An 18,877-nucleotide genomic window follows, 5' to 3' on the forward strand; every position below is an offset into this window, starting at 1 on the left:
AGGGAATCCAGCAGCGTGGCCACCCAGTAACCAGCACAAGTTAGAATGTAGCCAACTCGGCGGTCGTTGTGGAAACACTACAGTGTTTGAGAGATAGGCAGCTGAACGCTTCCATGGGACATTGTGGAGATGCTTGGTGACCGAGGTGGTGGCGTTGCTGGCACATCCTCTATTTGCGAGGTAGCAGGTGCCACTGTCACTCCAGAGGTGGATGAAGAGGCCGAGACTGCAGCAGAAGAGGAAACATGAGGAGGACCTTTCTTGTTTTTGAGGTGTCTACTCCACTGCAGCTCATGCTTTGCACTTAGATCGTCCTCCACATCATTTTCCACCTAGTCTTCACTCCTGCCCTCCTTGTTGGTCTGCACACTGCAGAAAGCCACAGCAGTTGGCACCTGTGTTTTGTCATCATCCGAGATGTACTCACATGTACTCATCCTGAAAAATAAGTGGTTGGGCATCGGTGCACGCAATCTCTTCCACTTCTGGGGCAGGGCTATGTGGATGGCCCTGGGAAGCCCTGCTAGCAGAGTCATCAAAAAGCAGAAGAGACTGCTGCATGACTTGGGGCTCAGACTGCTTGGCTGATTTGCAAGGGGATGAGGTGAAAGACTGATGGCCACGAACTGCAGGTGCCAACTCTGATCTTTCAGCAGGGGACTGGGTGGGAGACAATGTGAAGGAACTAGAGGCATTGTCAGCCACCCAATCTACTATCGCCTGCACTTGTTCTGGACTCACCATTCGTAGGGCGGCATTCGGACCAACCAAATAACGCTGAAGGTTCTGTCGTCTAATCGCACCTGAGGAAGGTGTTTCACTTGTGTTTGTAGCTGGCACAGATAGACCACATCCTCTCCCTGCAACAGTAGCTCCACCAACACCAGCAGCACAACGACCAGGGCCATGTCCCTTGTTTGACACTCTCCTCATTCTTTGCGTTTACCAACCAAACTAACAGATGTTTTATGTCAGGTGACCATGTAACAATTAAGTTCACTGACAGTAAGGATGTGCCAGTGTCATAAGAAAAAACATTTCTTAAGGTCACACAACAATGTGACAGCTAAGTTTAATACAATCACTTCACGGTCAAAAAAAAAAGTGAATTTGCCAACCAAAAATGTAACAGCAGTATTGACTGGTTTTATTGGACTGTCAGAATTGCAGCGCAGGCCACAAATGTACGATGTAGCACAAAAAGGTTTTGTTTTGTTTTTCAAACCACAATATAACAGCAGTATTTAACGGTTGTATTGGACTGTCAGAAATGCAGCTCAGGCTGCAAATGTACGATGTAGCACAAGAAGGGTGTTTTTTTTCAAAGCACAATATATGTCAGGAAGCAGGGGGTGTTACCCCTACTCTGGGACCACGGGCACGGCGCAGGGCACGGGTTCCCCTTCAGCTCGGTAGAACACCTGGTGCCCGAGGTGCGGGTGCACGGCGTGTGCGCAGTACACAGGCTGCTCGCACATTTCCGGGTGCATAGAGTTCCTGCATTATCCGGCTGTCAGGTGTGAGCCTTGCTGAGGGAGATTCCCAGTACACACCTTCCACCTTCCTCGCCTGCCATTGGTTCCGGGGGAGGGTGGTTCCTACCTTCCCTGGCTATAAAGACCTGGCCTGAGCTCTGGTTCATTGCTGAGTTATTCCACCTTATGGTGAACACCTAGCCTCCCTGCAGATCCTTCTATTGCCTGTTGTTTCTTTGTATCCTTCCCGGCTACTGACCCCTGGACTGTCTTCCGCCTTGAACCTTCGCTGCCTGCCTCGACCCGGATTGGACATTGACTACCCCTCTTGGATTATCCCTAAACTTGTACCGCATTCTGGGCTGTCAGCTGCTTACTGCCAGTGGGTTCCTCATCCCACTACTGGCTCCCTGGGAGGTTCTGACATAATAACTCAGCCTTCACCATGGAACCCGCAAAAGCAGTGGATCCCATGACGGCCATGACCCAGCAACTTAACCTCATGACGCAGGCCTTTCAGGAGATGCAAGCGAGTCATGAGCACCTGCTGCAGAGGGTTGCCACACAGGAGCAGCGCATCGCAGAGCGCACCGCGCTACCACCCTCGCCTCCCCCTACGCCGGCGCGCACCCTGGAAGTGGTCTCTAGCGAGCCGTCAGTCAGCCTCCCTGAGCGGTTTTCAGGAGATCGGAGGAAGTACCGCTCCTTCATCATCTCCTGCGAGCTGTTGTTTTCCCTGAAGCCACGTACATATGCCACGGACTTTGTCAAGGTACGCACGGCAATTTCCTTGCTCTCAGGGCCTCCCCAGACCTGGGCGCACCAACTCCTACTAGCCGATGACCCAGTGCTGGCATCTTGGAAGTCCTTTGCCGCAGCTATGCAAAGACTTTATGATGACCCCCTGCGTTCTTCAACCGCCAGGGGTACCTTGCGCACCCTCCGCCAGGGCAGACGTCCAGTGGAGGATTACATCATGGAATTCCGTGAGGTAGCCCCGGATACGGGCTTGAACGAGTTGGCCTTGATTGACCAATTCCGCATCGGTTTGTCCGAGCAGCTCAAGGATGAGCTCGCCCGCATTGGGGTGCCGGGCTCCTTGGGGGGCCTGATGGACTCAGTAACCCACCTGGATCGCCGCTTCCGGGAAAGACGACAGGAGCGACAACAGACCCCGCCTCTAACGGAGCGCCGGTCGGAACCCTTAAGGCTTCCTGTTCCTGTGGCAACAGACGGTAACCAGGAGGAGCCGATGCAGATCGGGGCTGTTCGGGGTCCCCTGTCCACGGTGGAGAGAACCAGGAGAAGAACCTTGCATCTGTGTTTATATTGCGCAAAACCGGGCCATTTCCTGAAGAACTGTCCCATCAAACCTCCCGAAGGTAGGCCGGAGACACCCACGGTATGCATTAACCTACCTATGTATAACAACTCGTCTCATCTCACCATCCCTGTTTCCCTGCAGCTGGGCAACAACAATATTGATCTCTCTGCCATCATTGATTCGGGCGCAAGCAGCTGTTTTATGGACAAGGATCTGGCTTCCCAACTAGGCATCCCGTTGCGCCCTAAGAAGAACCCATCCCAGCTGCATCTGGTGGATGGCAGCACCCTAAAGACGGGACCTATCGCCATGGAATCACATCCCTTGTTCCTCCGCATCGGCCTTTACCATTCCGAGAAGATCGTGTGGGACATCGTGCCTTCCCCCTTGTTTCCAGTCATTTTAGGCATCCCCTGGCTTAGGAGACACAACCCAACGATTAACTGGACCTCTGGCTCCATCACCTTCACGCCCCCCTCCGGTTCTCCTGTTCACGCGTCTCCGGCTCCAAGCCCTCCTGCGGTTCTGGGCACCGTTGAACACAGACTACCTGACAAATATCGGGACTATGCAGACGTTTTTGAAAAAAAAGGAGCAGACGCCTTGCCGCCACACAGGCCTTATGATTGCCCCATTGACCTGCTCCCTGGAGCCCCACTGCCGTACGGGCGCTTGTACAATCTGTCCGAACCCGAGACCAGGGCCCTGAAGGACTACATAGAGGAGAGCCTAGCGAAGGGGTTCATCCGTCCCTCGACCTCTCCAGTTGGGGCCGGCATCTTCTTTGTGGGGAAAAAAGATGGGGGTCTCCGGCCCTGTGTCGATTACCGGGCCCTGAACGACATCACCAAGAAAAACCGGTACCCACTCCCTCTCATTCCCGACTTGCTGGACAGAGTCAAGGATGCCCGTTTCTTCACCAAGATCGACCTCCGTGGGGCCTACAATCTGATTCGTGTCAGGGAGGGGGATGAGTGGAAGACAGCATTCCGCTCACGGTTTGGGCACTACGAGTACCTTGTCATGCCCTTCGGGCTCTGTAACGCCCCTGCCACATTTCAGTGCTTCATCAATGACGTCTTCCGTGACCTGTTGGATACCCATGTTGTGGTATATCTGGACGATATCCTTGTCTTCTCCAGATCACTGCCACAACACGAACGGCATGTCAAATCGGTGCTCCAGCGTCTGCGGACCCACAGTCTCTATGGCAAGCTTGAAAAAAGCACCTTCGAAGTCTCGTCCATTGAGTTCCTGGGCTACATCCTATCCCCAGGTCGAGTGGAGATGGACCCCAGGAAGATCCAGGCCGTCCAGAATTGGCCTGTCCCCCGCAATCGGCGGATGGTGCAGCAGTTAATTGGTTTTGCCAATTTTTACCGCCGATTCATTCGGAACTTTTCAGCGATCTGCGCTCCCATCACTGCTCTGACCAGGAGCAACACCCTGTTTGAATGGACCCCGAAGGTCCAACAGGCATTCCAGCACCTTAAGAGGCTGTTCACACAGGCACCTATACTAGTACAACCGGACGCCTCTTGCCCGTTTTTTCTGGAGACCGATGCCTCCGAGGGGGCTATCGGGGCTGTTCTCTCCCAGGTCCAAGGGGAGAAGCAGCTTCTCCATCCCGTTGCCTTTTATTCCCGCAAACTCACCGGGGCCGAACGAAACTATGATGTGGGTGAGAGGGAGCTGCTCGCTATCAAGGACGCCCTGGAGGAATGGAGACATTTGCTGGAAGGAGCCGAAAACCCTGTGGTGGTGTACACCGACCATCGCAACCTCGAATATCTCCGCAGTGCCAAGCGACTGCGTCCTCGACAAGCCAGGTGGGCTCTCTTTTTCTCCCGTTTTCGCCTCCAGATTACCTATCGACCGGGATCCAAGAACGGCAAGGCTGATGCCTTGTCCCGTATGTGCTCCTCCGAGGCCGATCCTGCACCTCCGGAACCGATCCTGCCAGCCGCATACTTTCTAGCCACCCAACACTCCTTGATCGAGAGGATCCGACGGGCCAGCATGCCAGCTCCAGAGGAGGCAGCCCATCTGCCAATGAAGCAGGGGCTTTGTTACCACCAACAGTGGATCTACGTCCCAGTCTCCCAGCGACTGCCTGTACTACAGCATCACCATGACCACCCCACAGCAGGCCACCGAGGTAGGCGCAACACCATGGAATGCATCCTACGTCAGTTTTGGTGGCCCTCTTTGGCAGCCGACGTACGCTCCTTCATAGAGTCTTGTTCCGTGTGTGCACTCTACAAACGTCCCACCTCAAAACCTGTTGGGTTATTACAGCCTCTGCCAGTGCCAACCCTTCCATGGCGCAACATAGCCATGGATTTCATTGTGGACTTACCGCCTTCACAAGCCTGTACTACCATCATGGTGGTGGTGGACAGATGTACCAAGATGTCCCACTTCATTCCGACCTCCGGTCTCCCGACGGCCCAAAAAACCTCAGAGTTGTTCCTCCAACACGTGTTCCGGTTGCACGGGCTCCCTGATTCCATCGTCTCAGACCGGGGCTCACAATTCACCTCCCGCTTTTGGACCCAGTTTTGCCGTAGCCTTCATATCACTCGCAGCCTGTCTTCTGCCTATCACCCCCAGTCCAATGGGCAGACCGAAAGGACCAACCAAACTCTCGAACAGTTCCTTCGCTGTTACACATCCCATCTACAAGACGACTGGGTGAGCCATCTCTCCTTCGCGGAATTTTCCTTCAACAATCAGCTTCATTCCTCCACCGGGCTCTCACCATTCTATGCCAACTATGGCTATCATCCCGCAACTCTCCCGGATCTCCCCCTTGATGTCCCAGTGCCTGAAGTGGCTCAACAGCTCCGGCTCCTACGAGAACTGAGGCGGACCCTAACGCAACAACTCCAGGCCGCTCAGCAGCGGCACAAGACGCAGGCAGACCGTAGACGCACAGAATTCCCCAGGTACAAAGACGGGGACAAGGTGTGGCTTTCCACACAGCACCTCAAGCTGTCCTGTCCCTCCCGAAAACTGGGACCCTGTTACATTGGTCCCTTTGAGATCGTGAGTATGGTCAACAACGTTGCAGCCAAGCTCCAGTTGCCTACTTCCCTGGGAATCCACCCGGTATTCCACGTGTCCTTGTTGAAACCACACCGTGCCAACCCATTCCCGGACTGGGCACCTGCTCCACCACCTCCCATCCAGGTGAATAACGATGATGAGTATGAAGTCCAGGAGATCCTGGACTCCCGCCGCCGGCGTGGGGTCCTGGAGTATCTCATCCACTGGAAGGGGTACGGTCCCGAGGAGCGTTCCTGGGAGCCCTTGGGGAATGTCCATGCGGCCGCCAAGGTGCGGGCGTTCCATCGGGCTCACCCCGAGAGGCCTTCCCAGGGTCGCGTCCGGAGGCCGCTCCTTGGTGGGGGGCTCTGTCAGGAAGCAGGGGGTGTTACCCCTACTCTGGGACCACGGGCACGGCGCAGGGCACGGGTTCCCCTTCAGCTCGGTAGAACACCTGGTGCCCGAGGTGCGGGTGCACGGCGTGTGCGCAGTACACAGGCTGCTCGCACATTTCCGGGTGCATAGAGTTCCTGCATTATCCGGCTGTCAGGTGTGAGCCTTGCTGAGGGAGATTCCCAGTACACACCTTCCACCTTCCTCGCCTGCCATTGGTTCCGGGGGAGGGTGGTTCCTACCTTCCCTGGCTATAAAGACCTGGCCTGAGCTCTGGTTCATTGCTGAGTTATTCCACCTTATGGTGAACACCTAGCCTCCCTGCAGATCCTTCTATTGCCTGTTGTTTCTTTGTATCCTTCCCGGCTACTGACCCCTGGACTGTCTTCCGCCTTGAACCTTCGCTGCCTGCCTCGACCCGGATTGGACATTGACTACCCCTCTTGGATTATCCCTAAACTTGTACCGCATTCTGGGCTGTCAGCTGCTTACTGCCAGTGGGTTCCTCATCCCACTACTGGCTCCCTGGGAGGTTCTGACAATATAACAGCAGTATTTAACGGTTATATTGGACTGTCAGAAATGCAGAGCAGGCCACAAATGTACGATGTAGCACAAAAAGGGTGTTTTTTTCAAACCACAATATAACAGCAGTATTTAACGGTTGTATTGGACTGTCAGAAATGCAGAGCAGGCCACAAATGTACGATGTAGCACAAAAAGGGTGTTTTTTTAAAACCACAATATAACAGCAGTATTTAACGGTTATATTGGACTGTCAGAAATGCAGCGCAGGCCACAAATGTATAATCTAGCACAAAAATTGTGTTTTTTCAAACCACAATATAACAGCAGTATTTAACGGTTGTATTGGGCTGTCAGAAATGCAGCGCAGGCCGCAAAGGTACGTTCTGACAAAAAAAAAATGATTTTTTCACCCACAGTGAAACAGATGGATTTATTTATTTATATCAGATTTGCAGTGCAGGCCACAAAGGTAGTTTATGGAAAAAAATGATATTATTTTTTTTCACCCACAAATGAAAGAGATGGATTTAATTGATTTCCTTTCACTATCACAAATGCAGTGCAGGCCGCAAATGTACTTTTTAGCCTAAAAATAATTAATTTGTCCCCCCAGAATCTAACAGATGGATTTACTGAATATGTGCATATGTCATCCCTGGGTCCCTGAACTCACAGACGGATTACCTATATTATTTTCCCTTCCCCTGGCACATATGCAGTTCAGGTGCACTTAAAAAAACTGAACTAAAAGAACAGGATTAAATAATTGTCCCTATGCAGTGCTGGTGCACTGAACTCATACAAAATGGCCGCCGACGCCCATCTAACTAACAGATGGATAAAACTTATTTTTATGTGTCACTGGGCTCAGGGCAGGGTAAAAAAATATTGAATTGCACCCACACAAAAAAAAAAATCACTGTAGATCGCAACTGTAGAGTTAACAAGTTCTGATATTAGATTATTTCCTATTCTCTTCCTCAAAGCCGCAGCATCCTATCCCTACACTAGTAAGAGCTGAGTGACGTGCGGCGTTACGTGACCCCAGCTTATATAGAGGCTGGGTCACATACTGCACTGGCCAATCATAGCCATTCCATTAGTAGGCATGGCTGTGATGGCTTCTAAGGGCACACTAGTTAAATGCTTGTTCATTGGATGCCCTGCAGCCTTTCAAAAAGCGCCATTAAATCTCCGACCACCGAACTCAAACTTTTACTGAAATGTTCGGGTTCGGGTCCGGGGTCAAAAAATCCTAAAGTTTCGGTACGAACCCGAACATTACAGTTCGGGCTCGCTCAACCCTACTCACTAGATCTTTCATAACTCCTATTCATTTCAGTGAAAAATGACTGTGCAGCAGTTATCTTTAATGGTTTCCATCAACATTTGTCTATTCTCATAACTGGTTGGGCTTTCAGCAGCTGACATGCCCCCTGGTTAACTATTATGGCATTTCAAGTGAATTTTGGGTCACTCCTTTACAATTAGATTATTTACAGAATATTACATTAACACAACAAAGCCAAAGATGACATGAACAATTAGAGCTTATTCACATGACCAAATGTTTCTTCTGTGTGTACAATGGTCTGCAACAGACCCATAGACGTAAGTGGTACTGTTCCAAGAAACGCAGAGCATGTACTATTTTGGTGGAGACAATTGTCTTCAAGCGTTCACCAGGTCCTACACGGACATGAGGACCTCACTATTAAAAATTGAGGCTGCAACAAAGATTATTAATACATACAACTGGATATGCACTTATAGTTGACCTAAAGGCAGTATAACTAGCTAATCTAACATATGTATTGGGTCAAAAATTAAAGATAATTGAGTACTTTATGAGTTGATGAGGTAATGACCATTAACTCTATCTGCTCCACTACAAATGGCTGCAGTGCCGAAAGTGTTAAACATATTGCCTTGTCTTAACAGTGCACAGGGGAACAATGCAAATGTCTTTGCAGTCTTTTGCTGTCTAATTGCCATTAGTGACAATTACAGGGATCCGTACAGAAATTAACATGAGAGCAAGCACTAATTGTGGTGTATTTTCTAGCGTATTGATGGCCCCCTGCCTGATGTTGGAAAATGTACCAACAGAAATCAACGCAAAAGCAAAACAAAACATCTCATTATACTCTACCCTTCCATCAGTGGCTGACCCTGTCTGAAACATGGCTTTACATAATGATTAAATGTTATAAAAACTCACTTGTGTTTGGCGTGAACCCAAATAGTTGTGGCTCCATATTCTACTTAGTAAAAAAAAAAAACTTTACTACATAGCTCTATGTTAGAGAGAATATCAGAAATGTTCTTACTTGTAAATGCACTTACATATTTATTTATAACCCATAAAAATAATGTAGCAGTGCGTTTTCTTTACAACAGACTGGGAATAACAGTAGGGTTAATACCTCAATTTAACACCAGTCCAAATTGAAATGACACCCAATTATCAAAGACCCTCAACAAACAGATGATATTACACACCATTTACACAACATGCATGTACACTGACTGAAATAGAAACTCAGATACCAATTAGCAATAACACATTCTATTTGCTTATTCATTATTCTGTTCACGGCTGCATACTTCCTTCAAACAGGTCTGAAATTGCCCCTTTCAAACTGTTTGGTTGGCAGGTTAACCCTAAGCTTAGGGTTTCTAACATGTGGCTTTTGGGCCTCATGCAGCCCCAGAGGCAACTATAGGCGTCCCACAACCAGTGTTACCTTTAAGCTACCCAGTCTTCTTCAGTCCCTCTGCTGAGAGTCTCTGTAGGCCTGCTCACTGCTACAGTAACAGTAACATGGTATGTGCCTGTTCCGAGTCCTGGGGCTGCCAGTGCGCCTACCTTGGCCATGCACACTATTTTCACTTTGTGTATTGACAATTTTATCTCACTGTGATTCTCTAGTAAAAAGATCACAGAGAGGCAAAGAGCATGATCAATCATGTTAATGCTCTGTGTCTCTGCTGTCCGGAACAGGGCTTGGCTCTCTTTCACACAGCAGATTATCCGCATGGCACGGCTCCATGCAGCCGCATTTCCTGATAGCAGCTTGCGATTTGCAAGAAGTAACACACCTGCAGACAACTTTCCACAATGTTTCTCTTTGATTGCCACACGTAATGTCTTCAATGTTGAAGCATAGGCATCTCCAGTAATTGTTATCTAGTAATAAAGCACCTTCCGTATCCCAAAAAACTGTTGCCATGATATTCAACTGACTGATGCACACAAAATTTATTTTCAGTTTTTAAACTCTTGTGCTTCCATTGCATGGACTCTTGTTTGGTCATATGGTCATGGTGGTGGACCCATGTTTCATCACTCATAATAATTTGAGAATAGAAGTCACCTAGATTTTCTCTAAGCATGACTAAATTCGCTTGGCTAAACTGCTGGCAACAAGTTTTTTGCTCAGTTGTCAACATTCATGGCCTCAACAGGAACTGACCTTCGACACCATCAAAACATCATGAATTATACTGGAAACTGTGCAAACTGAAATTCCTAATTCATGACCTATAACACTGATTTGACCTTACAATTTTCAAAAATCACGGCCTCCACTTTACTTTTCCTCGGAAGGTGCTTTGACAGGTCACCCTGAATGGGGGTCATCTTCAATTGGTTTCTTACCCCCATTTGAACTGCTTGGCCCAAAACTTTACTTGGTAATAAGAAGATGCATCTCTACCACATACATACTTTCATGGATTTCCTTAGGCTTATTTTCTTCCTTTATAAGAAATTTAATCATGGAAAGAAGCTCCAAATCCCTCCCTTTCTTTGTAGACCTGCACTTTACTGCACTTGCCATCCTGTCACTTCCAGTACTTTCATCAAACTGAACTGCTACTGTGTGTGTTGCATGTCCTGACATGTCTCAACATGTACAGACAAGTTCAGCTCTCTAACACTGACAGAACATGTTGGGGTAGATAACCTATTGAACACCCCTCGTATTTACTAATTGCATTGCTGTGGTTGTCCCTGATAACGGTTGTTTCTAGAGACTGTTGACAATCAGAAGATTAAGAGACACTCAAGTGTTGTGCTGGTTGCAACTGTCACATTATTTGTGTATCATACTAGTATCTTCAGAAAAGAACTACTAAATTGCATCATCTATTTATTGTCGCCATCATCATATGCTAGTCTCCAGTTCCTTGCCCAGACTTAACACACAGGAAATGGCAGGAGATAACCGCCCTGCCAATCACTGGCCACAGCAGTGGCCAAGGATTGACTGAGCAATCACCCACTGCAATTTCTTTGCACTTTACTAAACATTGGGACCTGCTGGACAAACCCTTTAATATTTCATCTACATGGTGGCAGAAATGGGAGTTCAGGAAACCAAAAAAAGGCATTTTAAAGGCAAAATGAGGAAGCCCTTTCAAGGTTGGGTTTCCCAGGAATAAACTTTTATTTCCATTAAACATGCCCTTGCCATACTTACATATATAATATAATTTTATTACCTATTAGTCCCCATTTCCTTGCTTTACAAACCAGCCACATGACCTGGTTTGTTGTCTTGCTGTTGTCACTTCAATGGGTCACATGCTGCCCCCTGTGAGGTGCACTGCTTGTTGCCGCAACGTCAGCACTGATGCGAAGAGTCAGGCAGGAGCTTCTTCTGTGCACATGCAAGCCACTCTGCTGTCCACACTTGGCACAACCTTATTCCACCTCCATTGACGCCCCTCCATTGCCTCCTCCACCTGACTCCTATTCCCTGAGCTAGATATGACCACTATATACTAGCACTATGTACTAGTGTTATGTGTAATCGGATACCACTCTGTCTGCATGCCTGTCACATAGCTGTGCCAGGCTAGGCAACAAGTGTAGACACTTTCATCAGACTGAACTTCTACTGTGTGTGTTGCATGTCCTGACATGTCTCAACCTGTACAGACAAGTTCAGCTCTCTAACATTAACAGAACATGCTGGGGTAGATAACTTATTGAATACCCCTCGTATTTACTGTCTGCATGCCTGTCATGTAGCTGTGCCAGGCTAGGCAGCAAGTGTGGACACAGGAGAGGGGAGTGCACATATATAGAGACAGCCCCTCTTTGACTCTGTCCCTCAATGAGGACGTCGAGTCAATGGGCAGTGTAGCTTGTGGGGGCATGTGACTCGACGTGACACCAGCAAGACAACAAACCAGGTCACGTGACTGGTTTGTAAAGCAAAGAAACGGGGCATAATAGGTAATAAAATCATTATATATATATATATATGTGTACAGTACAGACCAAAAGTTTGGACACATCTTCTCATTCAAAGAGTTTTCTTTATTTTCATGACTATGAAAATTGTAGATTCACACTGAAGGCATCAAAACTATGAATTAACACATGTGGAATTATATACATAACAAATAAGTATGAAACAACTGAAAATATGTTGTATTTTAGGTTCTTCAAAGTAGCCACATTTTGCTTTGATTACTGCTTTGCACACTCTTGGCATTCTCTTGAGCTTCAAGAGGTAGTCACCTGAAATGGTTTTCACTTCACAGGTGTGCCCTGTCAGGTTTAATAAGTGGGATTTCTTGCCTTATAAATGGGGTTGGGACCATCAGTTGCATTGTGGAGAAGTCAGGTGGATACACAGCTGATAGTCATACTGAATAGACTGTTAGCTGTTTTTTTCTTGCCATAATACAAATTCTAAGTAAAGAAAAACGAGTAGCCATCATTACTTTAACAAATGAAGGTCAGTCAGTCCGAAAAATTGGGAAAACTTTGAAAGTGTCCCCAAGTGCAGTCACAAAAACCATCAAGCGCTACAAAGAAACTGGCTCGCATGCGGACCGCCCCAGGAAAGGAAGACCAAGAGTCACCTCTGCTGCGGAGGATAAGTTCATCCGAGCCACCAGCCTCAGAAATCGCAGGTTAACAGCAGCTCAGATTGGAGACCAGGTCAATGCCACACAGAGTTCTAGCAGCAGACACATCTCTAGAACAACTATTAAGAGGAGACTGTGTAAATCAGGCCTTTATGGTAGAATATCTGCTAGGAAACCACTGCTAAGGACAGGCAACAAGCAGAAGAGACTTGTTTGGGCTAAAGAATACAAGGAATGGACATTAGACCAGTGGAAATCTGTGCTTTGGTCTGATGAGTCCAAATTTGAGATCTTTGGTTCCAACCACTGTTTCTTGGTGCGACGCAGAAAGGTGAACGGATGGACTCTACATGCCTGGTTCCCACCGTGAAGCATGGAGACATTGTTGGGGATTTATTCAAAATTGAAGGCATACTGAACCAGCATGGTTACCACAGCATCTTGCAGCGGCATGCTATTCCATCCGGTTTGCATTTAGTCAGACCATCGTTTATTTTTCAACAGGATAATGACCCCAAACACACCTCCAGGCTGTGTAAGGGCTATTTGACCATGAAGGAGAGTGATGGGGTGCTGAGCCACATGACCTGGCCTCCACAGTCACCGTACCTGAACCCAATCGAGATGGTTTTGGGTGAGCTGGACCGCAGAGTGAAGGCAAAAGGGCCAACAAGTGCTAAGCATCTATGGGAACTCCTTCAAGACTGTTGGAAGACAATTTCAGGTGACTACCTCTTGAAGCTCATCAAGAGAATGCCAAGAGTGTGCAAAGCAGTAATCAAAGCAAAAGGTGGCTACTTTGAAGAACCTAGAATATGACATATTTTCAGTTGTTTCACACTTTTTGTTATGTATATAATTCCACATGTGTTAATTCATAGTTTTTATGCCTTCAGTGTGACTCTACAATTTTCATAGTCATGAAAATAAAGAATACTCTTTGAGTGAGAAGGTGTGTCCAAACTTTTGGTCTGTACTGTATACATATATATATGGCCAAGGCATGTTTAATGGAAAATAAAATATTATTCCCGGAAAACCCTTTTAAGCATTGATCAGTCTTAGTTCTTTCCATAATTCTTGGGCTTTTTAAGGGTCTTCAATCAAAATATTTAAGTTGCAGTAAGCTTGGTAGTAAATTACAGATATGCAGTATACAGAGTTTATCTTATAATTTATGCAGCTAAGGATTTAAAATGCATGTGCATAACTTATTGTATGTAGAAATCCAGACAGAATTAAAGACAGCCATGAAAGTAGATTTCACAGCCTACAGTTGAAGAACAAAACTGTCTGAATCCTCTCAGAATGATTTCAAGCATATACATTTAATGAACTATAAATGCACTGGAAAATTGATTTTTTTTTTAATCATAAGAAAATCTCACCTTGTTGTCTTTCGGCTTTACAACTTTCATAAAGGCTCCTCTGGAACTTGCTACTTCACGCTCTTTGCTTGTCACTTTCCTTGTATCCAAAAACTTAAGGTTAGGAAGCTTATTGAGGACAAAGTACCTGCAGACAAGAGTCAAAGATGAACATTTGTCATTGTGATAGCTTTCTTTGTGAGCCACATCCATCTCTTGGTACAATGGATATATGTCAAGCTGGACTCTACTCATGCACCTGGGTTATTTGGTTATTTTCTTGAGCCATGTATAACCAAATAATTCCACTGGAAAGTCAACAAGTAGATTCATGTTCACTTGAAAACTTTAGAAACACAAATGTTTTGAATGCACAGTAAGAGAGAAATAGGACAAGAGGGCAAGCTAGATCTGGCATGTATATCTAAAACATATTTATCAAAGACAACCCCTTTTCAGAATAGCTGCAATGATGCACAACATATAGTCAAAGATCTGCATCCTGGCATCCCAGACAAACAGATGATTTTTCCTGGAGAAAAAGGTGGCCAGTCCTACATTTTCCTACAGTGCCCAACTGTAGATGACTCAGCCCAACAGGATGTAAGTCACTGCTCAAACCCAAAAAGTGCTCTTTCTTTTTTTATATTTTTTTTTTACCAAACAGGTAAAAAATTAACATTAGTATAGAATAGTACAGAGTCATACAGAGCAATACATCACAAGATTTGTGTGAGATCAGAGACACCTGAAGTACATATATCAAGCAATCAGTTACAGAGCATTGCATCACCTGGTTGGTGAGGCATGAGCAAGACAACTTCATTTTAACTGGAGCAACAAATCAAGTCTCAAAAGACCTGGGTATGAGGAGGCCAAAAAAACGAATAAACTCGGCCTAGACAAGAGATAGAATACAGGTGTAGCTAGTAATTAGTAAACAACTGTCAGTTAGTGAGGGTGTGTATTGGGTGAAAATCTATAAGCAGACCATAGATGCCACTGCTTCACAAATTGAGCATGAGTACGTGATTCCCAAGCTGACAGCTCTTAAAAACGATAGAGTTGGTCTATTTTCAGTTTCCATTGTTCAATTGATGCATTATAAAACAAAATGAAGAAAAAAACTAAACAATAAACTAAGGCCTCATGCACACGGACGTTTTTTTTAGCGGTCCGCAAAAACGGTTTCTGTTGTTCCGTGATCCGTGTCCGTTTTTTCTTCCGTGGGTCTTCCTTGATTTTTGGAGGATCCACGGACATGAAAAATCAAAAAAAATCTATATCAAGTTTGCCTTTGAAATGATAGGAAAAAACGGACACGGATCACGGACATGGATCATGGACGCGGATGACAATCTTGTGTGCATCTGTGATTTTTCACGGACCCATTGACTTCAATGGGTCCGTGAACCGTTGTCCGTGAAAAAAATAGGACAGGTCATATTTTTTTCACGGACTGGAAACACGGATCACGGACACGGATGCCAAACGGTGCATTTTCCGATTTTTCCACGGACCCATTGAAAACGGAACAATGGCCGTGGATGCACACAACGGTTGTGTGCATGAGGCCTAACTCAAACATTGAAGTAACAATGCAATTAGAGGAAAAAGACATCATGGGGGTAGAATGGTCTAGAGACCCTAGTATGACTTCCCCAGCACTTAAAGAGAAAGGAAATAAGGATGGAAAGAAGGAGCAAGATATGAGGATAGTATTATCCCCTTTAAGAAAAAGCATGATTAAAGGGACAGGCACTTGAGGAAAATAATAAGTCCCTTAAGGGCAAAAGGAACCTGCTAGAAAAAAAGGTTATTAATATGGGAGAAAAGGCATTTTGTAAGCTGGTTATGAAGCAGCGTTTAGCCTTCCTGCACCAGTCTCTTCGGCGTCAATGGGTGGTTTCTTCTCCCGGTTCTCTGGGCTTTTGGCATACGCTGTGGAGCAAAGGGAGCCACTGTAGGGACATCAGGTAGTGCTGCTAAGTCTTGCAGGAGTTCCCAATTTTCTATGTTCAGTGGTGGGATTTGCAGATGGTCGTATGCTGCATCTAGATCTGTATAGGCAGAGATATTAAAGCGGCGTCCCTCATAGAAAAAGGAGAGACCGAACGGAAAGTTCCATCTGTATTGGGTCTTGTTGGATCTTAGCCAGTCGGTTAACGGCTTTAGGGCTCTGCGTTTTCTCAGTGTAGAGGGTGCGAGATCTTAGTACACTGCAAATTGCGCGCCCTCAAATGATATAGTTTCCTGCAGCATCTTGGATCGCCAATTTATTCTGGAAATTGAGGAATTTGCATATCACATCTCTTGGAGGGTCTTAAGGCTTTGGCTTGGCGAGCATCGCTCTATGGGCTCTCTCAATGATGATATCAGGGGGTGCTTCTGGGCCCAGGAGGGAATTGCATATTGATTTAACTGTTGCAGGTATGTCACCTGTTGGCACAGTCTCTGGGATCCCTCTGAAATGCAAATTGTTGCGCCATCCCGTTTTCCTGGTCTTCCAGGGCATTGTGCAAATCATTTAGGTAGGTACTGCATCTTTCAAAAGATTTTGTTGTAGCTAACTGGTGAGCCAGGATCGCAGTTTGGTGGAACTCCAGAAACTCTACACGTTCCCCAACTTGTCCTGACGAAGCGCTGAAATCTCGCTGTGGACTGGTTCCATTGCCTTGCAGAGGGCTTACTTCAGATAATGCCTGGTCATCGGCAGTGCGCCTCTGCTTTGCAGCTCTTCATTGTCGCTGTCCTCCTCTGATTTCTCAGTGAAGCTCTTGTTTGCTTTGTGGGGACGTGTCGGCGCCATCTTTGTTTCCCGCACTGCAAACGAGGAGGCAGCTTTTTTGATAAATCTGTCCATGTGACCGCTCGCTGGCAACAATTTATTGGTAGAGGAATGGTCCCCTGCTTTGGGGTTGCCGATCTTTACCATCCTTCTTTCTTATAGCAGATGTAGGCTTGTGCTAGGGGAGTCGTAGAGCTCAGAGTAAAGCAGCGATCACAGTCTGGGGCTAGCTCCGCCCCCAATCTCTCCTTTCTAGCTCATATAGGGAGATTGCAAGGAGTGAATCTTTGTCCTTGCTGTCTATTTGCCATAAAAAGTTATATGGAAAAGAGTTGTATTAATGAGATAACCCATTTAAAGAGGACCCGTCCCATCTCCTGACATGTCTATTTTAGTAACTACTTGCATCCCTCATGTAATAGCAATTCTGGGGCATCTTTCATATAACTGTATATTATGTCATTACTCTATTATTCATAGTATGAATTTAAGAACTAATTGCTAGCAGTCTGCAAAAAAGGTCCAACAGGGTGTTAACACTTGAAATGCTGGCAATGCCAGATTGTGCAGGGACATACCCCTAATTGGCAACATCCAGATGGGCCTCTAATTGCAGACTGCCAACACTTCATTCATAAACTTCTAGTAGGGATACTAAAGGAATGGCACGCCATAAAGTCATATGAAATGATGCCCCAGAATTGTTATTACACGAGAAATGCAAGTAGTTACTACAACAGACATGTAAGAAAAGGTGAGAAGTCCCCTTTAATGTGTATTTCTATCTTAAATTCAATTTCCAGATGACCACTTCTATATGTTTTTTTTACCAAGCTCTGTTGAATGGTAAACCTGCTAAATGGATCGGCAGTATGCATATAAATAATGTGGCAACCCCAGTAAAAACCTTGCATACAGACAGCTGTATAGAATGCATTTGTGAAAAAATACTCTTTAAGGCTTGAACACTCAGGTGGAAGGATGAAAGGGGCCATATAAATGGGTTCACAGTGGCAAAGGCGCCATAGAGACACAGACAAGTTTGTCATCACTGGCTGCATATGGATCATGGCACAGGACGAAAGGAGGATTCAGCCACACTCTTTGATTTGGAAGACACAGAACAAAGGGAGATGAAAGCTCCTGTCTGCTTAAGACTCTCTGTCTGGGGAATTCTGTAGTTGCCAAAGGTGAAGTATGAAGAGCAGGCAAGTGATATCCTGAGTCTGTATGACTGAGGTGCTGTCCTCTGCTCACTAGACACGTCAGTGTTTAACCTGTACAGATACTTAGGTTCAGATGGAGTCATAAAAGCCAACTTGTTTACATTGTGATTTAGACACCAACACAAAAAGTAAAAGTGCCCAGAAATGCACTCAACTGCATGTGACAAAGCCTGGAATTAGCTCATTGAATCTACTCAATCTGTCTTAAAGTAAGGTACAATAATGTGCTGGAGCAGAAGCTGCTTTTTTGTCAAGTAAGATCCTTCAAATAAATGACTTTTTGCAACAGGACAGAAATTGTGGTATTCACGAAATTAAAAATATCACTAAATAAGAGATGGAAAGAATCAATAAGAGGCATTTCTAGATGGTGCTTTGAAATTTCTGTCGTTCCTATGTCCTGGAGCCTGAATGTCGCCAAATATTCTCTTTGCCCCATGTGTGGAGCACTGTACTACTGTAAGACAGTTGCAGGGCCTGTTACAGAGTTTGATCTCAACGCTACATTTCTTACCACAAACATCACCTGCATTTTTCTGGGGACTCTCCTGGTTGCACTTGATTCCTGCTCTTGTGCAGATCATTCAGTTTCCTGATATTTATTTTCTTCTGATTACATTTCAAGTACATAAGCAGATAATGCACTGTACTGTAGCTAAATAATTAAAGGGGTTGTCGCACTTCAGCAAATGGCATGTATCATGTAGATAAAGTTAACACAAGGCAGTTACTAATGTATTGTTGTTATCCATATTCTTTCCTTTGCTGGCTGCATTCATTTTTCCATCACATTATACACTTTTTGTATCCAGGTGGCTGTGCTTGCGCAATACAGGAAAAAG

At 46.1% G+C, this 18,877-nt stretch overlaps 1 protein-coding gene across 1 annotated transcript in view; it reads right to left on the bottom strand.

Annotated features, from left to right (window-relative positions):
* LRMDA (leucine rich melanocyte differentiation associated) overlaps positions 1-18,877 on the bottom strand; it is a 1,247,498-nt gene that overhangs the window by 510,541 nt on the left and 718,080 nt on the right. Inside the window, exon 5 of the mRNA XM_044298852.1 lies at positions 14,043-14,169. Coding sequence (XP_044154787.1) covers positions 14,043-14,169 — 127 coding nt within the window. The remainder of the gene's footprint in view (positions 1-14,042; positions 14,170-18,877) is intronic.

Source organism: Bufo gargarizans, chromosome 6 (assembly GCF_014858855.1).
Source record: "Bufo gargarizans isolate SCDJY-AF-19 chromosome 6, ASM1485885v1, whole genome shotgun sequence".
Lineage (NCBI taxonomy): Eukaryota > Metazoa > Chordata > Amphibia > Anura > Bufonidae > Bufo > Bufo gargarizans.